We start from the raw sequence: 27,589 nt of genomic DNA on the forward strand, positions 1-27,589 counted from the left end.
TTTTTATAAAATGAAATCCTGCACACAGTTAGACTGAGATTTCTTTCATCTGTAATAGTTACATTTTTCTTATTGTGGTCACCTTCAGCATCACCATCATCCACCTGATTCAGATGCTTTATACTAAGACAAACTGTACAACATGTAAACTTGCCTTGGGGATGCCTGCTGTTGTAAGTTAGTTGGCATGTTTTTCCCTCCAGTATCATCACTGGATTGTGCATTCATAACATTCATATTCATAACTTAAACACCAGTGCAAGCTGCTGACAATATGATACAATGCACCAGATAATGATTTTCTATGCATATAAATCCATATACATATAAAATATATAAAGAATAAGTCTCTTGGGAGATGTTTCAAGGAAAATAAATCTCACATTGTCCATGGAAAAAACCCAGTTTGTTACCTTTTATCTATTTTTCTAATCCATTTAAAGTTCTAATCACAAAAACTAATTTAAATTATAAAACCATAACTCTTATTAGCATAACAATTTTTTAATACAAATATTTTTGATCATTAATGATCAGTTAAATATAGTTTTATAGTTTTTAAAATATAGTTTTATAATCTAAATTTGGATTTAGGCTTAAGATTGCTTAGATTGGCAGTGTTGGATAAATCTGTCCATAGACTTTCTTAGTTTTATGTGACTCAACTAATATGCGTCACTGTGGCAGAGCTGGCAGTGCAAACTCATCCAAACTGCTCAATAAATAATCAAAGAGCTGTGTTGTTGTTCGTGATGGTTATGTCTTCAGATGTAAACGGCACAACAAAAAGAAAACTAGTCATTCAAAGCCCCTGAACACTTGGTTTGACATCATAAGCTTTTCACACTAACTTAAAGCAGCAATCAAAGCTGAAGTTTTATCACAGTAAAAATCTGCATCAACAGGACTGTGTGGATGTGGTTTGACAGTGCCCTGCAAACTATTTTCAGATTCTGATTCGACTACTGCTAAATCCTGATTAGTTCATGGGAATAAGGGACATCACCTTTTACCAACCAAGTCCCACCCAACTCAAACCAGTGAAAATACTGAAATATCTCGGTTGAAACGACAACAACCAGTTTGTACAATTTGTTTGTATAATTTTAAGTTTCCACTGGCTTTAATTCCTGTGTTAAAATCCCTCATTTTACTCTGCCCCTCCTTGTCACTGTCCATGAACCAGTTGCCCTTTTTCTTTTCCTCTCTTCTTGCTCCACCCCTCAATGGACCCCAATGACCCACCTACCCATACTGTCAATTGGCAGAAATCTTGTTACCTATAAATGTCCGACAGGCCCAAACACAATCAGCCCTGACACCCAGACCTCTCCCATTTCAAACTCAACCAAAAACAGGACCAGGGCATCAAATAACACAATCAGCCCGCTCCCCACGGACAGATTTATGACCCTCACGTCCAGAATGACAGCTTATTGCTTGCAAGCCAATCGTAATGATCAATCGGGCACTAATCCCCAACACTAACACTGCCGCCATCACAATGCTCACACCTATAAAGTGCAATCATCCATCAAGCCTCCGGCCTCATATCAGAAATCGTTGGGTCAATGTAAGCTGAGCTGGATGTATGAGGTTTCCGATGGAGTTTGGACAACGATGGGGTGAACATAATCGAGTGTCTTGTTTTCATAAATGCAACAGCTGAGACCCAGAGAGAAGAAGAGTAAGAGGAGGAGGAGGAGGGGGAGAAGGAGCAAGAGATGGGTGAAGCAGAGGAAGTGGGAAAGAAAAAGGGGAGGAATGGTATGAGGGGAAATGCAAGAAGTGGTGGTTTTATGAATAACTAATGCGTTCCCTCCTAGCCTCCCCTGTTACCTGTCGTTACCTGAGACAAAAGACGTGAGAGGTACATGCAGCACATTCTACCTAACAACAATATTCCACCTCGTCCTGGAAATCTCATGTCCGTTCTAATGACTTCTCGTCTGCTCTGCTCAAGCTGTTAGGTCTGCATAAGAAAAGATCTGTGAGAATCAGTGTGGAACCCCAAGCTTTCCTTCCACCTGCCTTGCTTCGTCTGTCTGCTTACTCCCGCAGAGTCACAAAAGACACAAAAGAGTAATGAGGACAAATTCTTTGCGTATTGAGTCATGACCACTCCAGACAATTAGAACTTTGCCCCCAAAACACAGACCACCATTTTACCTGCTGGGCTACGCAGTGAGGACAATTGATGAAGACTCATTCAGTAATAAATGGTGTCATACATAATGAGACCTGAGACTTTAAATATTCACTGTTTTGACTGTGCGGTTAATAAGAAAGCATCACAAGCACTTTGTTTCAAATTCCATACCAAGACCCCGTTACACACGAGGGGGTATTATAATCTTTATACTGTATATAGTTAATGAGTAGCTGGTTTCAGTTGACTCTGAGTCTACAGCCAGGCTTTAGTTTGAGCCTGTACTGTGCAGTGCTTTGAGCTAACTGTTGCCATTGCAACATGCTTACAATGGCAATGCTAACATGCTGTTTAGCATGTTTACAGTTTAAGGTGTTCAACGGTGTGTTAGCATGCTAATGTTTGCTAATAAGCACAGATGTGTTTTGTGTTGAGGCTGATGAGTATGTCATTATTATTATTAGGTCATTTATGTCAGGGATTTGGTCATAACTGGATCATCAAAGTTTGTACAGCTCATCCTGAAGAGGACATAATGCTTGCATCAAATGTCACGGCAATCCATCCAATAGCTGTCAAGACATTTCACTGAAAACCACAAATGTGAACATTCTAGGTGGTGATGGAGGAACAAGTTATTAGGATTCAGTGTGACCCATAAATATATGTCCAGAATGTCATATATTGTGCCAATACAACCAGTAGCTGTTGAGATATTGGTTAAATGAAAACTTTGACCTGTAGGTGGCGCTAGAGGAAAAGTCTGATCTGGGCACCATGAATGTTTGTACAAAATTCATCAGAAACTATCTAACAGTTGTTGAGGTATTGCACTCTGGACTAAAGAGGTGGACTCTCAAGGGCCCAACTGAAAACACTGGGCCACAAAGTCTGCCAATCAGTCACACCTGCAGGAAAGGAGAGCGGAGAGCAGTTAAGTCTTTCAACATAAAATCAAGCTATCCAGGCAAGCAAGAAAAAAAAAAAAGAAATTAACTCACTACATTATTAGTGGAAACCTGTCAATCACTGTCATACCACTTCCAATCCCACACAGCAGCCTTCTGCAAGCCAGTGATGGACAGAACATCTATAGACGTCAACATGTAATCAATGAAAGCAAAGACGTGGCCTCGTAAAAGGACAGCTTTGACCATGGCAAATTCAACTTGCCCATTAAGAGCCACATCACATATCATAGAGGTTTCATTTAAAAATGTATTGACGGTTTCATCCAATAATATTGATGACATGGATTTCAGCAGCCAGGGTCTTGGTAATACAACTTTCTTGTGCTTGCAATGAAGCTGTATGAAAATCTTGTAGAAAATACAATACACCTGAGGTGACACTCATCACTATGAAAAAGGACTGCATGTTCACTACGATACCTCAAGAGGGAGACATTTAGGCAATGTCCCAGCACATGAAGAGGGAAAGGAATATGGTACAGATTACTCACTAACAACAAATGCAATGACCGTACTACAGAAGAAAATCACTTTGGAGGCGAACGGACTCAAGTTTTTTGTAGTGCTGTGGTACAACTCCCCATACAACACACAATAACACATTCAAGCTCTGTCACGCGACCAAACACACACTTTATAAATTACCATTGTGACAGTGACACAGCTGTAAGTTAATTTTTCTTTTTTTAATTCAATCCAAGAGTCACATTAACAAGTTATATCATAGCAGTCCTGAACAGACAAATCCAAAGTAGCTTGCAGTAATGACTCTTCATCATCAAAATGCATTAATAAAATAAAACCTGTTGAGTATAGAAAAAAAAAAAAAAAAAAAAAAGGAAGTAAAGCTACAGAGAAAACAGAGTTCAGTTTCTTGGTCCACACACACAATAAGCCATCAGAAAGACATTATCGCTCTGTCAGAGTACACAAGTCTTTCGTCTTGGGCTCACTGCTGGACGAACTGTGGTAAGCAGGCAGCAGTAGCATAAATACAAATGTATCTCTCGCAGGTTTACATTTTCTCAGACTGACAGCAAGTAGAAAATCAGATTCTCCTCTACTGAGGTATTTGAAATAAAGGGAAGTAAAACAAGTGTGAAAAGAGATGGACCCAGTTTTTTCATACAACCCCAAAGCGGAATTGTTCTGAATGTAAATATTGAATAGATATAAAAGTACATATTTGACTTGCTGATGAAGTATGAAACAAACGGCATGAGGGGTTACTGTGGCTCAGTACATTTCATTCTGGGTCAGGTCTTGGAATATCAATTCGTATCAGTGTGTCAAATGCAATTCACAATCAGATTTCCTACCTATATACAGAAACAGCATGATTTCCCTCATACATACAGGGTGAATTGTATATTTAACCACCTGTTGTAAAATCACATCACTTCGGAGTACATTGAATAGTTATCCATTCCACGGTGCAAACAATTTAGTCATTTAAATCTGTACGATGATGCAGAGTTCTACATGTTTACAAAGTCATTTTCACGCTACAAAATTTCCACAATCCTGAGACAAAGCAGAAAAGTAGGTCTAGAAACAAATGTGGGGTAAGGGACAACTTCCATTCATTTGTGATCCCTAATTTCCTCTGTGCTCCCATTGCTGTAGCAAATCTATGAATGAAAAATTATTCATCAACAGAATTGAGCTACAATACCATAACCTACAAACATAACATGCTTTACAGCAACGTGGTATTTCTTTAAAAAAAAATAAAGAAAATAATCTAAAGTGCAAGCACAAATACATACAGTTTAAAAAGGACAAAGTAGTACGTGGGCAATACTAAAAGATTGTGACTGAACGTATCAAATGTTAGTTTATATGTGCGTACAGTCTGGAGTGTTTGTGCGTTGCCGCCCGTCATGTGGTGGCAGACATCACCTCAGGGCTCGACACACTTACACACTCACACTTTGCTTAGTTCAACCTGCACGTCTCAAACATAAAAGAAAAAGTCAATGGAGACAGGGTTCAAACAGGATAAAAAGTGTACATTTGAAAACCATGACTTCTTAGGAAAATGTCCTCTGGCGATCAGCGCTTTGTGTAGCTTCTGATTGTGACAAGATTGTCTATACATTCTCTTTTTTAGCATAAAAATTCTATAGATTCAAGGCTATCGGTTTCCATACGAAATCTGCATTTTGTTTCTAAGCAATCAACTCAGCGATAATAGTAATAACAATAAAACTTTACACTGTGTATGAGGAATACAGCACAAAACAATTGCAGTATTATACAAAGGAAAAAAAAAAAGTGGCTCAATTTTCACCATCAATACAATCTGCAGAGGAGAGAAGATCACAGATCTCTATCATGGCAGTGAAAATAAAAATCATTCATATACGTATATCAAAAATTCACAAAATGTCCTGCATTTGGAATATTCAAAATACATATCAGAACTCTTCAAAAGCGTATATCTTGAGAAGGCTTAAGAGATGTGAAATATTGCTTCACTGAAAGCCATAATGGGGACACATGTACAGTATGCATGGTCATGAATGTGATGGGAATGTGATGCTCACCGACATGATGAACTTACGGAATTAAAAAAAAAAAAAAAAAAAAAATTATATAAACCACACATTTTAAATTATGAGATATCCATGAACAAAAAGCCAACAGAATCAAACCATAAATGCACACATCCCAGTACAACTGGCTACAAACAGATTGTAATGCATTTCATTTCATCTGCTGAAGAAGTATTCCCTTTAGCAAACCATATTCCTATAAAATGACATGATATAAAGTACTGTATGTACATTTATAGAGAAGCTGCAGCATAATCTACCTTTCATTTTGTGTGTCTTTTTTTAGTTTTAGGTTATTTTGTCCGCTTTCAGAGACAGAGAGAAGATAAAAAATAAAAAAAAAAACAAATAAAGAATTGTTAGCAAATGATTGAAATGAGAATCAACAGTAAGTTGATGTATCAACAGCAAAAGTTTCATCAACACATTAAAAAGTGTCACTAGAATTGTAATTTTAGATAAAAAAGAACTATCAGTAATGGACAATTATAAAATATCAGATCAGAACTGTGAGAAAAGTCTTATACAACATTCTTCCTAGTATGAATCAAGGTAACTTCCCCTAAAATCAATAATTTAAATTGCAGTAAACACTAATGAACATCTCCACTATTTGTTTGATCCAAGATAAAATTTCTAATCTTAAATATTCCTTCATTTCGAAAGCACAGGTCCATCTAGCCTATGGTTATAAATACATTTTATGTCCAGGGGCTGCATGTCAGTTTACAGAAGTCACCAAATCACATTGGTGACAAATATTTTTGTGCCAATACGATCATCATCAATGAGGTAAAAATATTTGGGATATCTTGAAATTCCAGACTGGTCCCTAACATTTGATTGGATAGTAAAGGTGCTTGGATTGCTTTCAAACCATGCCTCTGTTAATGAAGAACAACATGCACATGAGAAACAGAGCAGGAAGGTCAAGTTTACAGGTGACTACCGGGCCAATGATTAGTTATTACACCCTTCAAAAGATACTGGATCAGTGGGGATTTCAGACAGACTGAGGAGTAATATGCTGTGGAAAGTGGAGGAATGATTCAAACTGTGTAACAGTGTAATGCAGAAAGGAAAATAGTATGACCTTGCCTTTGGAAAACCCAACTTAGCCACCAAACTGAATGTGCTTTCAATGGTCACACATTGTGAATTTTTCCTTTAAAGTCACTACACCAATGACTGGTGACATGAAGGGTGACATGAAATCACCCAATGCATTTTTGGTCCACGTTGTGTAATTTTAACAATAAAAAAAAAAAAGACACTTGAATCTGCCAACCTGAAAGAAAAAAACATCAGTGAAGTTTATGTGAACGAGGAAGGATTGGGCAGCAGAGTACTGATGTCATAAGAAAAACAAGACCATGTAACCCAGTGAGCATCAAAAATGATGACATCATACAAGTTTAATTTTTCATTTTTGTCACTGAACCCTGAGCTAAATCAAATATATCATTGTATATATATATATAACAGGCTCATAGCAATTACGACCATCACCTTGCAGAGACCTGAGTTCACCTCAAACATGGCTAATAAAGCTTAACACTTCAAGTGGCCAAGCAATTGTCACTGGTTCCGTCAGGTCTCCCTTCTGTAGATAAATAATCCTCAACACCGCTCAAAATATCATGAGCCCATGCATTCTGCACTTTCAGTTCAAAAGGCAGCAACCTTTAAAGAAAGGAAATAGTTAAAAGTTATAAATGAAAAAGAGAATTGAACACTGATTTCACTAAAGATTTGTTCACTTCACTAGGCAGGGCTTGTTTTTTTTTTCTTACTTCCCTCTTGTTAAAAACATGCACAGTCAGTACTATGTTGGAGGGAAAAGAAAAAAATAAAATAAACATTTGCCCCAGGATTTTTTTTTTTTTTTAATAAGTGCTTGCCCTTCAAGTATTCAAGCATTTTATCTGAAACAACCAGTGTTTGGCATTTTGACGATCCTTGCTATGAAAAAATAAAACAAAAAGAATTTATAACAAAAATAACCGTTACCAGGCTGAAAATAACCTCAGAAAATTTCATGGATATAATACTAATAAAAAAGGGTAAGGTAAACGTCTCCATTTTTGTAGTTGTGGTTACTGAAATGTAGTCCCTTACTGTTCAAACAAGATACTAACTAACAAGTAACTAACAACCCTTTGCCCCTAACACAACACCCTCTCACCAGGAGAGGAGTTAGTTTTACATTTTAAACTGTTTTAGTTGTGTTTCTTGAGGAGTCCATCTATTGTGCCATCATGGTCGTTGGGGGTAAAATCGGGGCAGATACCGTTAGCCGTTTTGGTGGTGGCAGTGCCGTGCAGGTTCAGAGCAGACAGACTGGGCTTTATTTGGTGAGTGTGGCAGGGACCGCTGTGGAGGCCTGTGTTTTCTGCGTGCAGGTACTCCTCAGCAAAGTCTGGGTGCTGCTCCACAAAGCTTCTGAACTTGTCTGTGGAAAGACCACAAGAGGGCACCAGAGACACAGAAAATATTAAATATTATTCCCATAGACAGACTACACTGAAAACCTAAGTGGTCTGGTTGTTGAATGTACTGCACCTCACGAGAGGGTGGAAAAAGTCAGCAGAGTATTTGTCATCTTCTCTAACTAAGCAAAGTTTGAGACATAGATTCAACTTAGGTCACTGAGTGACCTTCTCTTCTTCGTCCTCTCTTACCAAATGTGATCTTTCCTGTGTCTTCAGAGTCGATGGCGGTAAACAGACGTGACACGCTGAGGTGAGTGACTCCTAAAGCTGTTTTCAGTATAACTGCCAACTCCATCTCTGTGATGGCGCCATCCTCCTCTGCCTCAAACATCTGGAGAAGATAAAAAGGGGAAGAAATGTGGATGCCACCCCTTTGACTTCGCCTTGTGACATGTCCCTCTGACAGGGCCGTGAGATTTAGGTGCCAGTGAAATCAGTCTTTAAGTGATTACCCTTTTTCTGAAATTACATCTTCTGCTCTCAGTGGGTCTGTGAGCTCTAGGGTCAGAAGCTGCTCAACTCTAAGAATTATAGTTTACAGTTCAAGTGTAAACATGGAAGTGACTCAAACTTGAGCCATTTGATTTTCATGCAACCACAACAACAGATTAGCTGCGATGATAACCCCCCCTGAATGCACTTTTTTATTATATTACTCTGCTTGCAACACCTAAGACAACAAACAGTATGTGGCATTTTAACACAGCAAATGCCATGCTGATCCTGAGCAAGCACAGAAAACTCTACTCTGCCTGGTGGTTAGACAAGCATAAAGCTTGAAACAGAACTTACCTTGAAGGCCAATTTCATCGTCTCCAGAGTTTTGGCAGGTCTGCATACGACAGATAAGGCTATCACATATTCTCTGATATCCATGCAGTTATCTTCATGCTGGAAAATCCAGAGAAAACAATGCGTTACGAAAAGATGAAGACAGAGCGTGTGAGCAAGACTGCTTATCTCTTTCACAGGAGCGGCTACGGGTGACTACTGTTGTTGTTACAAATAGACTGCTGCAAATAAAACCTTTACAGTTTGTTTGGGTACTACACTGCAAATGTATCCCTGCATGAAAGGCAAAGGTATTTAATCCAGCTTCATGGCTTAGCAGTGTTCAGTGTATAGACACTTTGTCAACTGACAGCTAGGACTTCTATCTTACCCTAAACTACAGCATGTTATATAGTTATATATTTGCAATAAATATAAATGTGACCTAATCTAAGAGTCATTATGAAGCAAAAAGACACAGTAAATCAGGTGATTTAGTGCTGGCCAATGAGGAAGACTGGGGAGCCAGTCAAGGTTATGAGTGAAAAATCTCCTCAGCCTTTACCTCATCAAAAAGCAAAAACATGTCTAGCAGCATGTCTGAAACTGGCACATCGAGGAACTGAGCGAAGTCATCCAAGCCCAGCTTCTGCCCCTCCAGCTTCCTGGCTCTGTTCCCATACTCCTGCAGAACCTTCTCCGTGTTCTGTGGTTTCAGCCTGGAAGAGCGAGGGGAAGAAACTTTATGTTCATTAATAACGTGGCCACAGTGAAATGAGAATTAAAACAATAGAATCAGTACAGCAGAGGCAATGTTTCCGTGTTCAGGTTTTCAGGATTGGACCACAGACTTATATCAACTTCTCTAACAATTAGTTTGTTGGGGCTGCATTTATTTTGAAATGGTTGTCATATTTGAGCCAATATATCTACATTTTTTCCTCCCCTGTTTTCTGGTTACTAGTGGAGGGGACAAGGACACAATCCCTAACCGCCTTCCCACCTGCACAACCACCCCGCAGCTACCTCTGCCAGAAACTGAATCTGGGTGTCTGCCGTGTTCTGTGAGTATTCTGCTCGTCTTGCCCTTGTGCACCTCACTTACTTCTCATTGATGAGTGCATTGCATTGGAAGGTTTGAGTGACTCACCCCAGTCTCCTGACGAGCTTGGCAAACTCCAGCAGACAGGTGTCGACTGGCAGTCTCAGCTGGCCTTCTGCCATGGCCAGCTGGCAGTCTTCAAATGAATAGTCTGTGATGGGTACGCCCAGGGCTCTGAGCACAGCACAGGAGACAATAGCAGGACATCAGCATGTGCAAATCGATGCAAACTTTGCTTAAGGCTTATACGGCCAATATAGTAGCCGATATGACTTCTTTGATATTGAGAACAAAGTGTGCAGTTTTTTTTTTTTGTCCACTTGCAAGTTTCCCATCCCAGGCTCACCGCAGTGAAGCACAGAGTGTGGGAGTATATGAGAACACAGGTAGTAAGAACAGCCTGTGCAACATGAGCACTGCATAGTTTACATGAAAAGTAAGGTAGGGTGGTACAGAACTGTAATATTATTATTTACTGGGGGAATAACGTGAATAATGGTTCAGGTGTCATGAGTAGGTTTACAATATTGACTATTTGCTAAATGAAGCACAATGAAACAGTACAAAATTTGTGGTTGAGAGGACAAGAATGAGGCACAAACATATGCCTTCATAACCACTGTTCACCCTGTCAGAACAAAGCTGTACAGGGATGAATCTGTCTTTACTTGTGTGTTGGTCACACAAGAATCAAAGAGGTATTTGACTGGTCTTTGGCTCTTCTAATTGCTGAGTGAGACCAATGTACAAGACTAATTCCCCCCTTGTCAGTATCTCTAAAATACTAAATAATTGTGAATCCTGTCCATTTAATACAATTTTAATCATATTTAGACAAAGCCCAGGAAGAATGAAGACAATTATTTAGAAACAGACATATTAACTGAACTATAATGAAAGGTCCTTCATAAAAGGACCAATTACAATAAAAGCCAGTACAGCCTTCATTGATGAGATTCCATTATTTCAGTTTTTTGATTTTCTGTATGTTTCATTTTTGATGACAGATTCTGGTCATGGATGACATATGTTTTCGACAAATCTCTGGAGAGATGTTCTGTCATTCTGCACAAATGATTCTTTTCAGCTGCTCTTTGAGGGATTTTGTTGTCCTACCTTCCATTTTAAAATACTCTACATGTTTTCTATTGGATTCAAGTCAGAGGATAACAACTTGATTTTTGCAGTGTTTTTGGGATTAGTGTCATGTTTGAAAAATCTTTTTAAGTATTTTAGTATACAACCTCACAGTGCCATCTATAAATGTCATCTCCTCTACACCTTTTGCACTAATGGAGCCCCATACCAGCACACTTCCACCTGTGTGTTTCACAGTCAGCACTATGCAGTCACTGTGGTAGTCCTGGCCAGGTCCACACCAAATAAGCTGGACCCCATCAGATCCAAATAAATTTATTTTGGTTGATTCCAGCCAAAGAATATATCGCCAATATTCATCAGGCTTGTCTTCACATTTTATGCCATTTTGTGATAAATCTTTTTCTTCTTGGACACCGTCCGTAGCGGTTGACTTCATGCAATTTCTTCGCACTGTCTGACCAGTTGATGAAAAAAGATACAGATAATCCTCTTGCCAATTCAGTAGCACTTGCCCGTCTGTTTTTCTATCCTAGATTGCATAAATAGCAGATTATCCGTGGCATCATGTTTCGAGGACGACCATTGCACCTTCTGTTATTGATTGTATGGCTCTTCCTCTGCTTCCTAACCACTGCTGCAAGTGTGTTTCAGCTTATGTTCAGTAGTCTGCTGATCCTCTTGTACCCTCTTCCATCTCTATGAAGTCTCACAACCTGGTTTCTTAATTGTTCGGACAACTCCTTACCGTGTGGAGCCATGTTGGATTAGACAGCACCCAGACCAAAACTGACAAAGCTGTGGTCCTCACAGGTGATTTTATAACCTTGTTCATGCAGTTACCCTTGGAAATCACAGGCAAACTCATTTTGGTTCCACTGAAGTTGCACTTTGGAGTCTGTATTTTCAATGTAGTCTACCTAACCTGTGTTTTAATTAGATCAAATACACTACAATTTAAAAATAATCCAATTACTGTAAAATGGTGCAATTTTGAATCAATAACGTTGTGTAGTAATATCGCATAGGGGTGTATGTAGTTTTGTTGTGTTCACTTTGTCGTTTATGAGAAAATAAAATATTCTAATATGTACAATTACATACAATAATACATTCGACTTACTTAGCCATGACACGTCTCACATTGATTGCAAAGAGAGCAGGGTTCTTTTTTTCCTCCTCTGAGGGTGTGTAGATAGGAAGGAACTGTGGAGGTAGCCGAAAACTGGTATTAATTAAACTTTGCAATTTTCAAATACAAATTCATGAACACAGGAGTGAAAAAAAATATAGGGCTGTACTGTTGGGATAAAAAAGAAAGGGACACACTTCTACAGTACAGCGTCTTCAAGAAAAAAGAAAGGAAGAGAATAGAAGGAATGGCAGGAAATGTCTGAAATTCTTTTACTAATTTGGAGTTCTGCATGTGCAGAGGTCAACATCATCATCACCATCATCATCATGGGCAAATAGGGCATGATCTGTAGTTATGTTAATGCATGCAATATGGAGATACTTTCATGCTTACCTCGATCACAAATTCATTGTGAAACTGGCAGAGTGTCAGCCACAAGATTTCAAACCTGGACAATAAAAAGACACAAAAAGACAACAGAAGCCTTTAGGTTTTGTGTTTAAAAGACACTGATAGCATACTCCACTTTTTCCTCATTAATTTGTTAAGTGACAAGGAAAATAGTTTTTTTGTTTTCGTTTTTCCTTTTTCAAATTTAATTCAAGTTTTACATACAGTACATGCTTGGATCTGGTCAACAGCATCCAGAGAGCCACCATAAGGATGGAAACCAAATCAACACAAGTAACTACAGAGTTGGATAACAAGGGCCAAAACTAATCTGCCTCCAAGTCTATTTAAGATCCTATTGTGGAGATGCTTATTCAGACCATATCGTTAACTTCCAAAGCAGATACATTTTTCTTCTGCATCTAAACAGCAAGCAGAAACTGATGAACACCTTATGTTAATGACCAATATAAAGAAATGGTGTACTTACGCTCCAGGTCCTTGCCATGTCCATGTGATTGTGTCCTGTAAAGACAACATAAAGCCAAAATAGTATTATACATCTTGAAATAAACATAAATTTAAATATTTGTAGACCACCTGTTAGCTGTGACTGCAGCTCTTTTTGCAATAAATAGTTGGGGAAACCTTTCAAGTGTATTTGTGCACCTATAACCAGATTAGTGTGCCATTAGGTTAAGGCAGAAAATCAGTTCCCATGCATTACTCTGGTCTGACAACTCGAAACACTGGTTTCCAGGCAGTTTGGACGATCAGATTGCACAGATCCTCTGAAAAAATGTAAGCCATTTTTGGCATATTAGTAAGGGTATTTAAATATATGGTATTTTAAATATAAATGTGAACATTTAAGGGGTTGATATGACTAAGTGCTCAGGTCTTCTAAAGAGAAATTTACTTGTGTTAACTGAGTGACTCTTAATCCTTTAAACCTACAGAGAAAACCAGCATTCTTGTTTACATGGAAATCGGGTTACTGCGAAAAGTGGGGAATTCTGGAGTTACTGAAGTGCACTTAGCAAACTATTTTTTTTTTAAACTTCAAGTATGTGTCAACCATGTGACCCTATTGAATTCAATAGGCGAACCACACTGTCACGGCAGAAATTTAGCAATTGCATCTATGATTTCCACAGCTTACCTCACATATTGCAGAACATCTAAACACTAGCTCTCTAGAAAAAGACTCCACAGATCTGCACGTGCCAGTAGGTGTCTACTGAATCATGAGTGTGTGTGCTACACGCACAGTCAGGTGCAAATCAGTTGAGCACACAAAGATGCTGAAACTTGAACAGGGCAAACTCATGCTTTCACAATAAAAGCTTAGCATAATTATTCAGGCTTTATTTAATTACTGCCACAGGCTATTTTTGAAGCACAATGGGAATTAAATTTGAGTCATAAATTAAATGGAAAGATTTACATGATTTGATTCATAAATAAAAACTCTCAAAATTGCTTACATTGCAAAGTCCCTTATGCCCCACAGCATGTTGTATCTCCATAACTACATGTCTCAACTGGATTACAAAGCCTTTAAAAACAGACCCATATGATGTCTGCGGACTGCTGCAGTGGAGTGCTGCAGGTGAGCAGGCACAGGTTATCAGTAAACAAGGCCATTTAGCCAGTTCAGGGATTTCTGATGGTGCTGATTGTGCATTGAAAGATTAATTATTTGTATTTTAAATCTTAATTATCACTGACTCAGTAACATTAAGGCACTTCTTTAAAATCTATACGTTTTTTTAAATGTAGATGAAGCCCATTTTCTAATTTTTTTTCTGTCCTACCATCTGATCATACTGTAGGTGGCAAAACCTTTTACTGTGCCACTCCCTGCATATGGAAAACCACTCATGCAACTGCTGCAGAGTCTCTGATCAGTGTTACACACATTATGCAAGATGCATTCAAACTGCATGGGAATTCAGTAGTAGCCTGAAAACCCTGATATTCCAGGGATCTTAAATACTGCAGTGTCAATTTTATAAAATGTTGCTTAATGAGTCATGAATCATTAATGTCCCTAGTTGCCACCGCCTTAAGAGCTTCATGAATATGACCACAACACCAAGTGTTGAGTGAGGGAGTATCTCACAATGCTGCATGGCATTCTGCTGAGTTTGCAAAATGCCTTTGCTTTTCTCTCAGAACATTTTCTCCTTTGTGGATACTATATATAACTGTAATATCTTTGTTGCCACCATGTGACCGGTGAGATATTTACCTAGTCACTGAGTTTGACTCTGGAGAGGGGCCAAGCAAGCTACAGGGTATGCATTGTATACATGCAGACACACAAATGGCTCATGCAAATGCCTCACAGAATGGAGTACTAACATTTCATCTACTGCAGGCCCTTCTTATAATTTACTCTCCTACCACTGCCCAGCCGTAGCTTTTGACTTTATGCTATGTATAATTTGCACCTCTTGTAGATGTAGAGTAAAGACGAAGGGACCAGATTGGAGGTTACTATCTGCTAAATTAAAGCAAGACCAGAGTTTAGAAGATAGATTATGCGGATCAGTGGGCAGGGGATGTGCCACTAATTTATCTCTTGAGAAACCAGTGTTTCACCAGTCACATCTGTAACTTGTGACACAGTTAACCTGTGAGTAAGGAGACACTCACATTCTATTCCCCATCTGCTTGATATTACAAACTATAAACACATAAATATCAAACAGATTATTTAACTGATTGCATTAAAACAAAAACATGAATGGGATTTTTCTACAAACAACTGTGCCATCAAGCTGCAATTCTATTGTGCCCTTAACCAATCTTACCAGTTTATTAGGGTAACGAATCACCACAGGCTGCACTGGCACAGCTGGGATGAAGGCCCCTATAATAAATAAGACATTAAAGACTTCTTTTAATTTGACATGTTTGTATAAACAATAAACTGGGTTGAGAACAACACCACAAAAATTAGAATAGTGATTGCATATTGAAAAAGTACACTCAATAGTTAAGCTTCCCTGTCAGCAGATAAAACAAAAAAAAAAATCATACTTATATACTGTATGAATATTGGAGGCTTAGGGAAAGTTACAGTTACAAGGAAAATGTCAGGTTAAACTTAAAAAAAAGTTTTCAACTTTCACATTATAATTGAACAAAAACAGGTGGCAACATGACTTCAAAAGAAGCAGAGAAAAGTGACAGTAGATGAGCTACCTGGCTTAAAGGTGATTAAGCAGGATCTATTGGTGCATGTTCCCTCTGGAAAAATCATTATCTGTGGGGAAGAGAATGCAGTTGTTTATATATTGAAGAGTAGAAATAAAAAAAATAAAAAATAAAAATCAGTGGGCATATATTAAACAGCAAGTTGGCATGTTGTATGTTTCTTTATATTACATTATAGTAATCAGATGAACTGTTAGTTCAACAATATTTTCTGCTATACCGGATTTTATGGGTAAAATGTTTCTTGTGATTAATCCCCAGATTTTGAAATAAAAACAGCAGCTTTCATTTTGCTTTCATAAATGAAAATTTGTCTGCGGGGACTTTACGACAGTTGCTGCCATCCAGTGTTACTTAAACCTGTATAAATGTTTGTTACACAATTTGTTTCCTCTGTTTGGCAAGTGTGTTGAAAAAAAAAAAAAATCACCTGTTGTCTTTTATGTTAAAAATCAGGTGCTGTTTTGAACGGTCATTTTGGATCAACAAATATGATCCCTGTGTGTGTGTTATGTGTATGTGTGATTTCCATTCACTTACCTGAGGCCATTCTCCTCCAGAGTGGGCTCTGCGTTTGATTTCCTCCACAGTCTTCTTTCTGGAGTCCTGGTCTGACCGTGATACAAAGACTGGCCTGATGTACTTAATCAAAGCTAGAAGCGAGAGGCAAAGAGAATAGAGAAAATACAAATCAATACAGGAAGTTATTTTTGTTATTTCTTTTAACAGCTATGCAACTACAGCTTGTTGTCATTGTCGGTATCTACTGCATGTCGTGGTTCAGTTGAACGAGAGGGGGGAATTCTGAGTTCCAATTAGAATCAGGTATAAACCATAAAACAATAACCCAGTCAGATCTTTTCACTTCAGTTGGTAAAACATGACATGCCTGTATTGGCTCAAACAAAAATATTTCTGCAATAAATACCAAGGTTATAGCTGTTAAATAATCAGATACTTCATTAGCACAGACACTTCACTGTACTGGCTAAGAAAAGCCAGAAGCTCCTCTTCACATCAACCACCACTCTAATGATGTCCTTTCACAAAGCACTTAACTCCAAATCACTCAAACAGAGCTGCACTGTGGTGAAGAGTGGGAGAACATGGTTGTGCTGAAAGATTTCTCTGTGTTAACGTGGCATTCATATAAACAGTAAAGTACTGCTAATTAAAAACCAACCAACGAGAAACTGCCATTGATAATAGTAAAACAGTATCCAGTAATGCTTAGTGATCATTATTACACTATTACAGAGCTTATGGGCCTTGCTAACCAGCTACCATATCATTCAAACAGAAACAGGATGAGGAGTAACCAGCCAACCTCATATCTGGAAATAAAAGAGTCATCTAAACTGTCTTTTTTAGATGCTGTGTTCATCTGTATTAAGACACGGTCATGGGTTCTTCAATGCTGGTTCCATGAGTCAGCTGAGTCTCACATGCTGATCACAAATGTAAGACGGGTCTGACTTCCCTCTTCTGACTACAGACCACGAATAAGGTAGTTCCAGCTACAATCTAGACAGTTGTGTCAGGAGTTTAGACACCTGTGAGTTGATTTGAGAAATTCAAGTGACACAACAAAACAAACAGTAGCAGTGGAGGAGTTTTTAACAGCTGGCTGTGTTGATAGGGCTCAGTTACTGTCACTCTAATTCAAAAGTGGCCGAGCATCAACACATAAAATCCACGTCGACTGATATCGGATAAATGTCCACAACTTATCGTCAGTGTAACTGTATTACAGTGGAACAGATTAAACAGCATTAAACCTTAAATTACCACATTGTTAATGATAACAAATGCACACATTGATCACAATAGAACTTCCTTATTTCTAAAGAAAATTGAAACAGCCTATAAAAAGGTCACTGCAGGGACACCACTTCTTCATAGCATATCCACTTGATTGTGTCAGACTGAAATAAACTCCTCAGAGTAATGATAAGATCACAAAGTTAGTGCATTATTAAAAGAGAACTCAGATAAATGATGGGCAAAGACTGAGGGTGTCTCTGGCTTTTGAGACCTTTTACCTACAAAGGAAAGATTTAAATTGGAATGTAAAAGGAACTGTGAACAAAGACTGGGTTCAAATATTTTAGATTACATTTGCAGGGGTTTTGTAGATGCCATAAGCATTTTCTTCTACATCCCATCTTTGTCAAGACAGAAAATTAGCGAAAGTAATGTTGCTTGAAGCCATGTGACAGAGTCAAAAGGAGAGAGAGATACAAGTTAAGGCGAGTGAGGATGACACAAGATGAGGAAAGAAGAGGGTGAGGCCATGAGGAGAAGAAACTGATTCCAACAGTGAGCTGTCTTCCGACAGGAAGGGATTATGGCTCTAGCTAGTACCTTGACACACACTCTACACACGTCACTGTGGCTGATCAGGTCTTAATGCTTATTCTGGATTCCACTTGCTTGGCCAGGCATTGGTGCCTGGTTTGTAATGCAAGGCCAACAGGTTTGGTCAAACATAAGTTGAACAGACACATTAGCGAGTGGCCTTATTTAACATCTTTGGGACATATTCAGTGACCAGACACACCGAAATAATGCCATACAACTGTACAGAGATTGATTGATTAAGCTCCTTATATTCCTTCAAAACATCATCTTAGCTCGAAGTCAACTTGTCAAGGAGCAAATGTGTCTAAATAAATTTTCAATCCTCAAATACAAGCAAGTAAGTAAATTGGAGAGCTTCACTCAGCAGTAAAAAATGGCTTATCATTGACTTAGTAGGCAGAGCAGGAGGAGGAGAAAGGAAACCTAAAATAACACACACCTAGGCCTTGTAACGTATGCCCTGCTGACATGGGCATTAAACAAATGCTTAAATTGGCAACTAGAAATACAACTGAACTTTCAAGCTAGTTAGCAGGATCTGCTATTATACCACTGTGTGTACTGACTGCAACTGTGTAGTACCTACTGGACCTCTGCATAAGACCTTGGTTGGTGAACAGACAGTAACACCAGATAGCTTTCTGACAGGTTTCTGCTTGGTGATACTATAATAAATATATAGTATACTGAAAAACTCATGATAATATCATAAACAGAGACTGAGATTCAGGCAGGATTTCACTCCCTGAGCTCTCCATTTAACTGACTTTTTTTTCCAGACATGTCTGGTTCAGGTTACAAATTGAAGCTGGTGGGCCAGCAAACAATTCTGTCATTAACATTGAATAAAATCCTGGGTTAATCCTCATTAATAGTAGTTATGGGATGTCTTCTTTTACATCTATAGCATTAAGTATTTAAAGGATGTTGTGAGTTACAGCTGAGATATTTTCCTTTCCTAGTCTGAGTGTAACCATTTATCCAGACAAGAACATCTGGAACATTTCTCATATCATGGGGTGTTTAATAACTATATTAATGTTATCAGGGCCATGTAACAGTGCAACAGAAGTAAAGGTGGAAAAAAATAAATAGGGTTATTTTTTACAGAATAAACTTGCTGAGTCACAACTGATAACTCAAAGGTCTTCTCTTTTGAAACAACTTATGCTTCTGCTACAGAAAAGCATGTGTCATGTTTTTGTGTGTGATTACAAATATTAGCCAAGCTGTACTTGGCTTCAATTCATATAAAACATTTCTGGGAAGTAGATTGGGTAATCCCCTCTGTTTACTGATGCAGCAGCAAAATCACAGAAAGCGTTGTGGCCTGCCCTTTACAACGTGGCTTTGCCTGCCTCAGCGAACATCACAACACAAGGCAGATAGAGTGTGTATACTTTACCTGCTGTGGAAGCCACATGTGGCTGTAAAGTCTGGGTAATAACTGAGCCTATGCTCAGAGATTCTGCACTCCAGTCAAATAGATTTGTAATGTTGTCATGAAGAATCAGATCTTTTTTTTTTTCCCCCATATGAGAGTCATTATATTACTTGTTACCTCCCTCACAATATAGGTCATAGTCACAGAAGTGATGTTACTTACTGCCCCAGAGAGGTATATCCTTGCTCTCAGCCTTCATGACGATTGAGGCCATTGTCATGGTGACTGGGATGGCATCAAAGTAGGAAGAGTGGGGTGCCAGGGTAAGGATTGGTGCTTCTGCAGGCAATGCCCTTTGCCCTTTCACAGTCATCCAATGGAAACCTCCCGCAAACCACATGACCCGCATGATGATCTTCAGTATTACGTCCACCAGTCTGGAAACGAGATCATGCATGTGTGAGGAACACTTTTCATTGAAACTGTGGGCACACTGTACATAACATAGCATAACATACTAATATAATAGTCAGTAATAAAACAACAGATGCATATATCCAATGACAAAAACATAACTGACAGAAGATGATGAGGGCTAGGTAGGGTTAAAGTTATAGAGTTATGGCAGGAAACTAAAAAAGAACACTAAATGTTTTCTGTGGACCTCTGTCATCGTTGCACCCACACATGTGAACTGCTAGCATCATCTATACCCAAGTCTCCTATGAAAATATGATGTTCTTCACCTGCTTACTCATTAACCTTTCAGGTGGTATTTTTAGTGTTTTGTTTCAGACAAGTGTTCAAGAAGAGGGGACTTGTGGCTGCTGTGGGAGTTTCTTGGACAGCTTATTACACAATCAGGGAGTGTGGAGCACAAGACAGAGAGGATCAAACAACTCAACTAACAAAGCTCAAGGATGACTCAGAATAAAATTAGATAGATAACAAAATCATATTCAGATTTTTATTTATTTTTATTTTTTTTAACCTAAAACAGGATGTGTTTTCATCTTTTATTTTGACTCTAGTTTCCTTTGTTATACGTACAGTCATACAACCACATGAGTAAATTACTACTAGAAACTGATTTTCTAGTTTTAATGAATGTATCAATAAACTCATCAGTGGGTCCCCTCTTGTGAAAAAAAGGCAAAGATATCAAAAAAAGCACAAAGTCCAACAATACAGTGTTGTTGTTTGAACTTGTATGTGAAGTAAGATTTTTGAGCCATGTGATTTTCTATTCATGCTGAAAGCAGAATTGGTAATTTAATGCCTGACTGCCCATATCATTCTTCTGTTGCTGGTGTCAAGTTGAAACATGAATCTCTGCAAGACAAATGTCTTAATATTACTTGTTTAAAATAATTGTAGTGCTTCCTGCAATACAAAAAAGTCACTTTCTAGCAAACAGACACACATATGCATACAAAGCACCCACCTCCGCCAGAGGCACTGGGGTTCGACGGCGGTCTCAGAGCGTCCTACTGAGGCCAGGAAGGCAAAAGGCCAAGCCAGCAGCATCATGAATGCAGCTATGAGTAGACGGATGGGGAATAGTGTGACTGTCATTAATGCAATCTGTAAGAGATTAAGGAAAAGAGAAAAGGGTTACAGCAACACATCGAAATCAATACATCAACGATAAGTCAGCCATCTTGTTTATTGCAGTTACAGGCTGTGTCTGAAATCACTCATTCACTGCTCCTTACATACCTTAACTTTTATACTCTTCATCGTCATTTTGCATCATCATAAACACCTATTAAGTCCCACAGCAGTATATTTTGCATCTTTACAATGTAAAGCACTACATTGTGAGATTGTAGCAATACGACTTCCATGTGTATGATACTTCTTAAAGTGACATATAGAAACACATTCATGTAAATGTTACATGTAACATATGGTCTTCATTCCTGAGGTCTCTGACAAAACCTGGCTCTTCACTGTTTCAATGCAGTGGTGGTTGTTTACTTTGGAGCTTTTTATGACTGACTCCCTGATAACAGCGCTTATCTCCTGTCAATATTTGTCTTGATAGCAACCACTACTGGGGAGCATGAAGGCTATCACTATCTTATCTAGTGGGGGTTCTTGTCTAAGATTATAGTCAATTTAAATCAATCAAGTGGAAGCATGCTTTTTAAAATACTGATAAACAATGAGCACTATACACATTTTGTTGCCTTGTTGAATAGTAGTCACTCCTCCCCAAAAGCAACCCCTGGTCTGAGAAATACCAATGCCTATATTATAATGGCTGTGTAGATAGTGTTATAATGTTTTTTAGGACATTACACACTAATCCTACCACAGCTATCACAGTGACACGTCACACTAGTTTCTGTTCGCTTTCACAGTTCAAACTATTTACTTTCACAAGACTCTCTTGAGATACAGTGGGGTCTCAAAACACGAGACTTTCCCATGGGCAAGTGGTCTCAGACTTTTGGACCCCACTGTACATCAATTTATTTGTTCTTCTACCACACGCAGCTCTCATTTTAATAAAAATCTGAGACCAAACAACACAGTAACTACCAGTGTTTTTTTTTTCTATAATAAAAGGGGCCTTGACAGAAATGTTTGAGAGCATCTGTATAATGCATTTGCTAAAAGATTTATTTAGACCCAAAGCATGAGAATACATGAATGCCACTGTGAATTAAAACAAAGGCAATGCTACAAAAGCAGAGAGGTTATTTAGGAGTTAAGAGTAAATGCAAACATTGTACTAAAAGGCTTCTATAAACTCATGCAATAGGGCTAGAAAATAAATGGGAAAACAAAATAATCATTCATGTGGACTAATGCAACGTATTGTAGCTGCCAACATAGGGCCTACATTGTAAATGTGTTTTAAATAAATAATGTACAGAATGAACAGGGGGCTACTTGGTATCAAAATCGCAGGCTTCTCTAAAACAGCAGAAATCAGAGCTGAACTTCCGGTGACAAACACACAATCATTGTTACACATTATGTTTTCTATCAGGGCTTACAAACCTTTCTTGACCAAGTACACACTGAAATAGGATGTTGTGCTAAATACAGCAAAAACTGACACATAGCATGACCTGCAGCCCTTTTCTTAGTTGTTGAGACATGTATGAGCTTCCCCTTTTTAAAATACTGATGCTTCACATTTTCCTTGTTGAACTCTTTTACAGTCAATGCGAAACCGCAGCAGTGCATTTAGTTTCTTAAACTCATCACTAGAGTTGGTCTGTGTGGTAGTGGGGCATGCAGACCAAGTTAACACTTGAATAAATATACAAGCATGGAGGGCAAAAGAATTATTTTACTGTGTCTTTGCACAGAATTATCTTAATTTGTGGGCAGAAACAAAGTTAAAAGCAAGGGTCTGTAATGGTGTGGGTGAGCTGCTTGAGGTTTTCAGTGAGAAGATGCAATACAGTAATACATCATGAGTTTAAAAGACTTATAAAATGAAAAACACAGAATAGAAAGGAGAAAAGACAAGTTTATAGTGGAGACCTTATAGGCTTTACTTTAACCACACCCCAGGGCTCAATGGCAAGCAATGCTTCTCATGCTACTGACACTTTATTGAACCCTTTAAAAAGTAGCCTTAAACTTAGCAAACTGCAGCTTTAAGGTCTATCTGATGAATATGTATAGCTACTCTTGTAGTCAGATGCCTAATTTTGAGGTCAATCCACAGAAATACTGATCTTTATAGTGTGGGAATAAGCTATTGACTCATTTCTGCTTTGGCGGGATCAAAACAGATTTAAGTCTTTGTTGGGTTCCCCCAACGAATTACACAGGAATGTCAATTGGGCTTGTCAAAGCTAAGCAGAGAAGTAAATTAACTTTGAAATTAGCAGCTTTCCCTCTGACAACTTACCAACTTTAAGGGTTTATGGGTACTTTAGGGCTGGAATGTTTCCTGATACTCCTAAATCACTACCAAAAATGCTGCAATATGTTTTCACAGGGCTATGCCAATCAGTTCTGTAGATCAATTAATTAGCTCATCAAGGTGCAAAACTGCAAGAGTGTCTGTTTGTGGATTCAAGGCTCAAGGGTACTGAATTACAGTACAGCCTAGTAATGAGTATCTGCTGGTCTCCACAGTTGAGCCAGCATTTGGGGCAATTGACTAATCTGGCTATTAGTCAAAAATAATAAAAATACATTTTGTCTATAGGTGCCTTTCAAGGCACTCAAGGACACCTTACAACACACAGTTAAAGACATAGTGACATTATTAACTACACCCCCTTTTCTCGACAGCTGTCTCTTTTGACACACACACAAAAATAGAAGTAAAAGTCATGGACTGGAAAAGAAGTGAAACGTCCACAGTTACTCTCGTTTATATGACCTACTGCACGGACTCTTGCACTGTGAACCACAATGCCAATTTGGCTCGTTACAAAAAGTACAGTTTTTCATTTAGCTACAGTCTATTAGCTCTCAGGCCAATAGCCTGCATAGGCAATAGCCTTACGCTATAACAACGAGAATACTCCCATGGTCTGGGTTAGTCCAACATAACTCATCTGTTCCTATTCCCATCTGTTACCCATCCTATGGGGACTATGGAGGGTTTCAAATGTATAATATGGCCAGAAGCCATTTATTTACTTATCAAAATACAATTCTGAGACAGTCTTATCCACCTGTGGCTAACCCCTGAGGCAAAAAGAAAAACACTTATATGTATAGGTTTGTTACAGTAGCTGTGACACTGGAGAAACAATCCTGAGTCATCTCACACCATTCAGTTAGTCTGTCACCTGACATTGTAGAATAGGTACAATAGACAAAATAAGGGACATATCCTTCCTTATTCCATATTCCTTGCTTTTAAAACCTAAAAGTCTGTAGGTTCATCAGTTTATTGGCGCGTCATCTGGTAGACAGAGCAATCGCTTTTTGCAGCAGTCTTCAGTGTTTCGGTTCAGATTGTGTTTTCTTCATGTTGCTGTGGATGTAAGCCCAGCGCGACATGCTGAAAACAGTTGTTCCCAGTTACATCAGAACAACTAGGAAACTAATTTCCATCATTCCATGACCCATTTTTTTTGTTGAGCACTTAGTGTTTATCAGAAACTAGTTTCAAGCACCTAGCTGCTCAGAATTCCTTAATGTAATGATAAAACATGTATTAATAATTTAAAAAATGGATGCTGACTAGAAGCTTTGTTGCCAAGAACATGTCAACTAAATGTCAGGGTATATTAAAATGAGGGGGTATGTAATATTTTACAGTCTTTTTTTGGCCCAGTTGTCAAAATCAAACATTCTGCAAATTTTAATCAGCGCATGTAATCACAAGGTACAGCGAAAAAGTTTTCACAGGCGTAGGTTGTTAAGTCCATATAAATAACCTACATATATTGCTCTGCAGACTTTATGTGTTACGTGAGACCTATGGGAGAAACCAGAAAGTGTACCTATTACTTTGGCATTTTATCCACCTGACATTCTAACTTTTCCCTTCAATCTCTGTCAGAAGAGCCAGGAGGAAGAAAATATGTGTGAACCCCCCCCCCGGTCACTATTCTCACATGTAACAAGATACTCTCTCATACCTGCTATACCAGAGCAGCGCCATTCATAAAACAGAGGCTCTCCCATTAGACTGGAGTATGTTACTGAAAATATCTCTCAGCTGTGTCCCAGTTCCACACTGTTTAGTAATACTATACATGCTATGTTCTAATTTTGATGGCTACCATTTTAGGCAGTTGTGTTCCAAGAAATGAACATGCCTTACTGTTTTGTACTTACAGATAACAATATAATCACTGCTGGACATCAATCAAATTGCAACTTTGGAAAGCTGCTGCCAATTTCAGATTTGGAAGCTTTACAAAGAAAAGGCTGATTGGTTTTCACAAGATTTATTACAGTTATTTGTTTATCCTGAAGCTGTGGGTGATAATCAACAACATATTAATATCAAAATGTTTTAGAATGCATGCTGGCATTTTGATTACAGTTTTGTTTTGTCTTTTTCTCCCCTGGTGTGACTGTGCCACACACTTGGACAAGATAAAGTAGTATATAGTGTTCAATAGGGACATAGATTTACACTTCTTGAGCGCATGGACATAAAAAAAAAAAAAAAAAAAAAAAAAAAAACGGCTCTCAAAGCTCTGAATCCTTATGTTGGTGTACAAATGTATGACTCGTGATGAATACATACACACTTCCTTGAATGTTTAAGCTGTTCTGAGAGATCATAAGAGGTGAACTACAAAGGGCCCACATGAGCATCCAAATTTATAAGCAGGCCCACTATGAAAGCACTATGAAGATATTTCAGCGCTCAGGGGTACACATGATGAGTGGAGGTTTCCATCATCTGTGCATAATGCAACATGTTGCAATATTTGGAAAGTACAATTCTGCCATGAGTGCAATGTCAATCAGATTAGGGAGCCTTTTAAAATTCTACCTTGTAATGTCTCCGCGAGTTGCATCTCAATGATAACTTTCCATCGTTTTTGAGCAACGAAGCCCAAAAATGCAAAACCAGCGGCTGCAAGCTTGAAGTAGCCTTCAAGTTAACACCTTTTGCAGAGAAGCCTGAAAGCACTAAATCTGATTATGAGCAGCGCTGAGGGAGAGCTGGGCTGCGTGTCCGCTCTGTGCTGCAAAAATCTAAAATTTAATCAGGTGACTGGTCTATTTTAAACGAGATCGGCAAAAGTGTGTAAACTTTAACAGCTTGGGAAAATATATCTAAGCTGCAGATGGGGGGGCGGGGGGGACGAACATGACTGTCAGTTTTCCATGCAATATTCTCCACATCCACACGTGTTGGCTGCTGTCTGTGTGGGACACACCGTGATTGAAAACATATATATATATATATATATAAGAAAAAAAAAGATGCAATGCAAGGGAAGCTGGAAACAGTACAGTGTTTAAAATAAACGCCACATTTAACTGTCCCGCAAAAACATGCCTTCTAGCTAAAAGCTGCCATAATATCTATGGCAACAGTTACAGAGCAACAAGCTAGGCCCATCCTGGACAGGCGGCCATGCTTAAATAACTGTATTTCATTTTAGTGGGTTGTTAGCGGATTCCTGGGCAAGACGGGGTTTTCTCACGTTTTCTATTGTCATGAGTGAAATACACACCGTGGCTGCAGCTGAGCGTTTATTTTTTTTAATGACACCCGGCCATTTGTAGCAGGTTAAAAGGAAGGAAGGAAGCCAACAGGACATAAGGGAGAGAGCAACATGTATGCAGCTAATGTTAGCTGAGCTAGCTAACACTAGCTCAGCTGACAACATGCAATCAGGAAAAACTGCCAAGTTAAACGATGGTGACAGCCTCTCCACTGCGTCGCACTAAAGCGTTAATGTTCTGCAAACAACTAAAGCAGCAAGGCAATGTATCCCCACAAGAGGAGATAAACGGGCTGACAGCATGGTTTTACCTTTGCCTTTTCCAGGTGGGTGAATTTTAAGACGTGCACAAAAGGGTTTCTGAACGGAGGAGCTTGGTCCATCTTCTTCCCATCTGCTTCCATCGCACATTGTTTGTTACTCGGCAGCCTCATTCTTCCAAGAAGTGGCCTTCGTCGCGGCTGCAGATTTTTTTCTCAAGATTCAAAACAGAAAACTGATTTTGCCAGAGAGGAAGACTCTTCGCGGAGAACGCAGTTTCCCTTATCTGTCTTTCACCGTGGCTAATTGAGGCGGCAGTGCAGGGTTATTAACGTTATCTTCCTCTCCCGGGCAGCATGGAGGGATAATGGTTAGCTCAAGGATTAGCTGGGGATATTTGAAGTCGCCGATATCTTTCTGCCTTCCGTGCGCAGGACGCCTTCCTCCACACCGCGTACCCCAACCAGTCCGCTAGCTCTGGATGCTAACTTAACCACGATTTCTCTCCTCTGACAGGGCGCATGCGCAGGACCTCTCGCATCCATATCGTCGTGCGTCCTGTGCATCGCAC

The 27,589-nt window shown here is 38.8% G+C and overlaps 1 protein-coding gene across 1 annotated transcript; it reads right to left on the bottom strand.

The window, feature by feature from the left end:
* Positions 1 to 3,785: 3,785 nt before the first annotated feature.
* Positions 3,786 to 27,589, bottom strand: LOC139613247 (lysophosphatidylcholine acyltransferase 1). The gene is made up of 14 exons (XM_071469713.1): positions 27,069 to 27,589; positions 21,081 to 21,220; positions 19,859 to 20,073; positions 16,432 to 16,544; positions 15,880 to 15,940; positions 15,486 to 15,544; positions 13,157 to 13,191; positions 12,670 to 12,724; positions 12,265 to 12,347; positions 10,092 to 10,217; positions 9,507 to 9,660; positions 8,963 to 9,061; positions 8,360 to 8,501; positions 3,786 to 8,130 (listed from the first exon to the last, which is right to left on the bottom strand). The coding sequence occupies exons 1-14, from the start codon at positions 27,189 to 27,191 to the stop codon at positions 7,898 to 7,900; spliced, it is 1,638 nt and encodes a 545-aa protein (XP_071325814.1). The 5' UTR covers positions 27,192 to 27,589; the 3' UTR covers positions 3,786 to 7,897.

The sequence above is a fragment of the Trachinotus anak genome, unplaced genomic scaffold (assembly GCF_046630095.1).
Source record: "Trachinotus anak isolate AG129_WGS33_773 ecotype Australia unplaced genomic scaffold, CSIRO_AGI_Tana_v1 ptg000032l, whole genome shotgun sequence".
NCBI lineage: Eukaryota > Metazoa > Chordata > Actinopteri > Carangiformes > Carangidae > Trachinotus > Trachinotus anak.

Bases quoted from the DNA above. Each gene is read 5' to 3' on its own strand.
- LOC139613247 (XM_071469713.1), bottom strand. From the start codon at position 27,191: ATGAGGCTGCCGAGTAACAAACAATGTGCGATGGAAGCAGATGGGAAG. The intron at 15,941-16,431 runs GTAAGTGAATGG...TCTTCCCCACAG, and splicing joins CTGGAGGAGAATGGCCTCAG to ATAATGATTTTTCCAGAGGG. The intron at 12,348-12,669 runs GTAAGCATGAAA...CTACCTCCACAG, and splicing joins ACAATGAATTTGTGATCGAG to TTCCTTCCTATCTACACACC.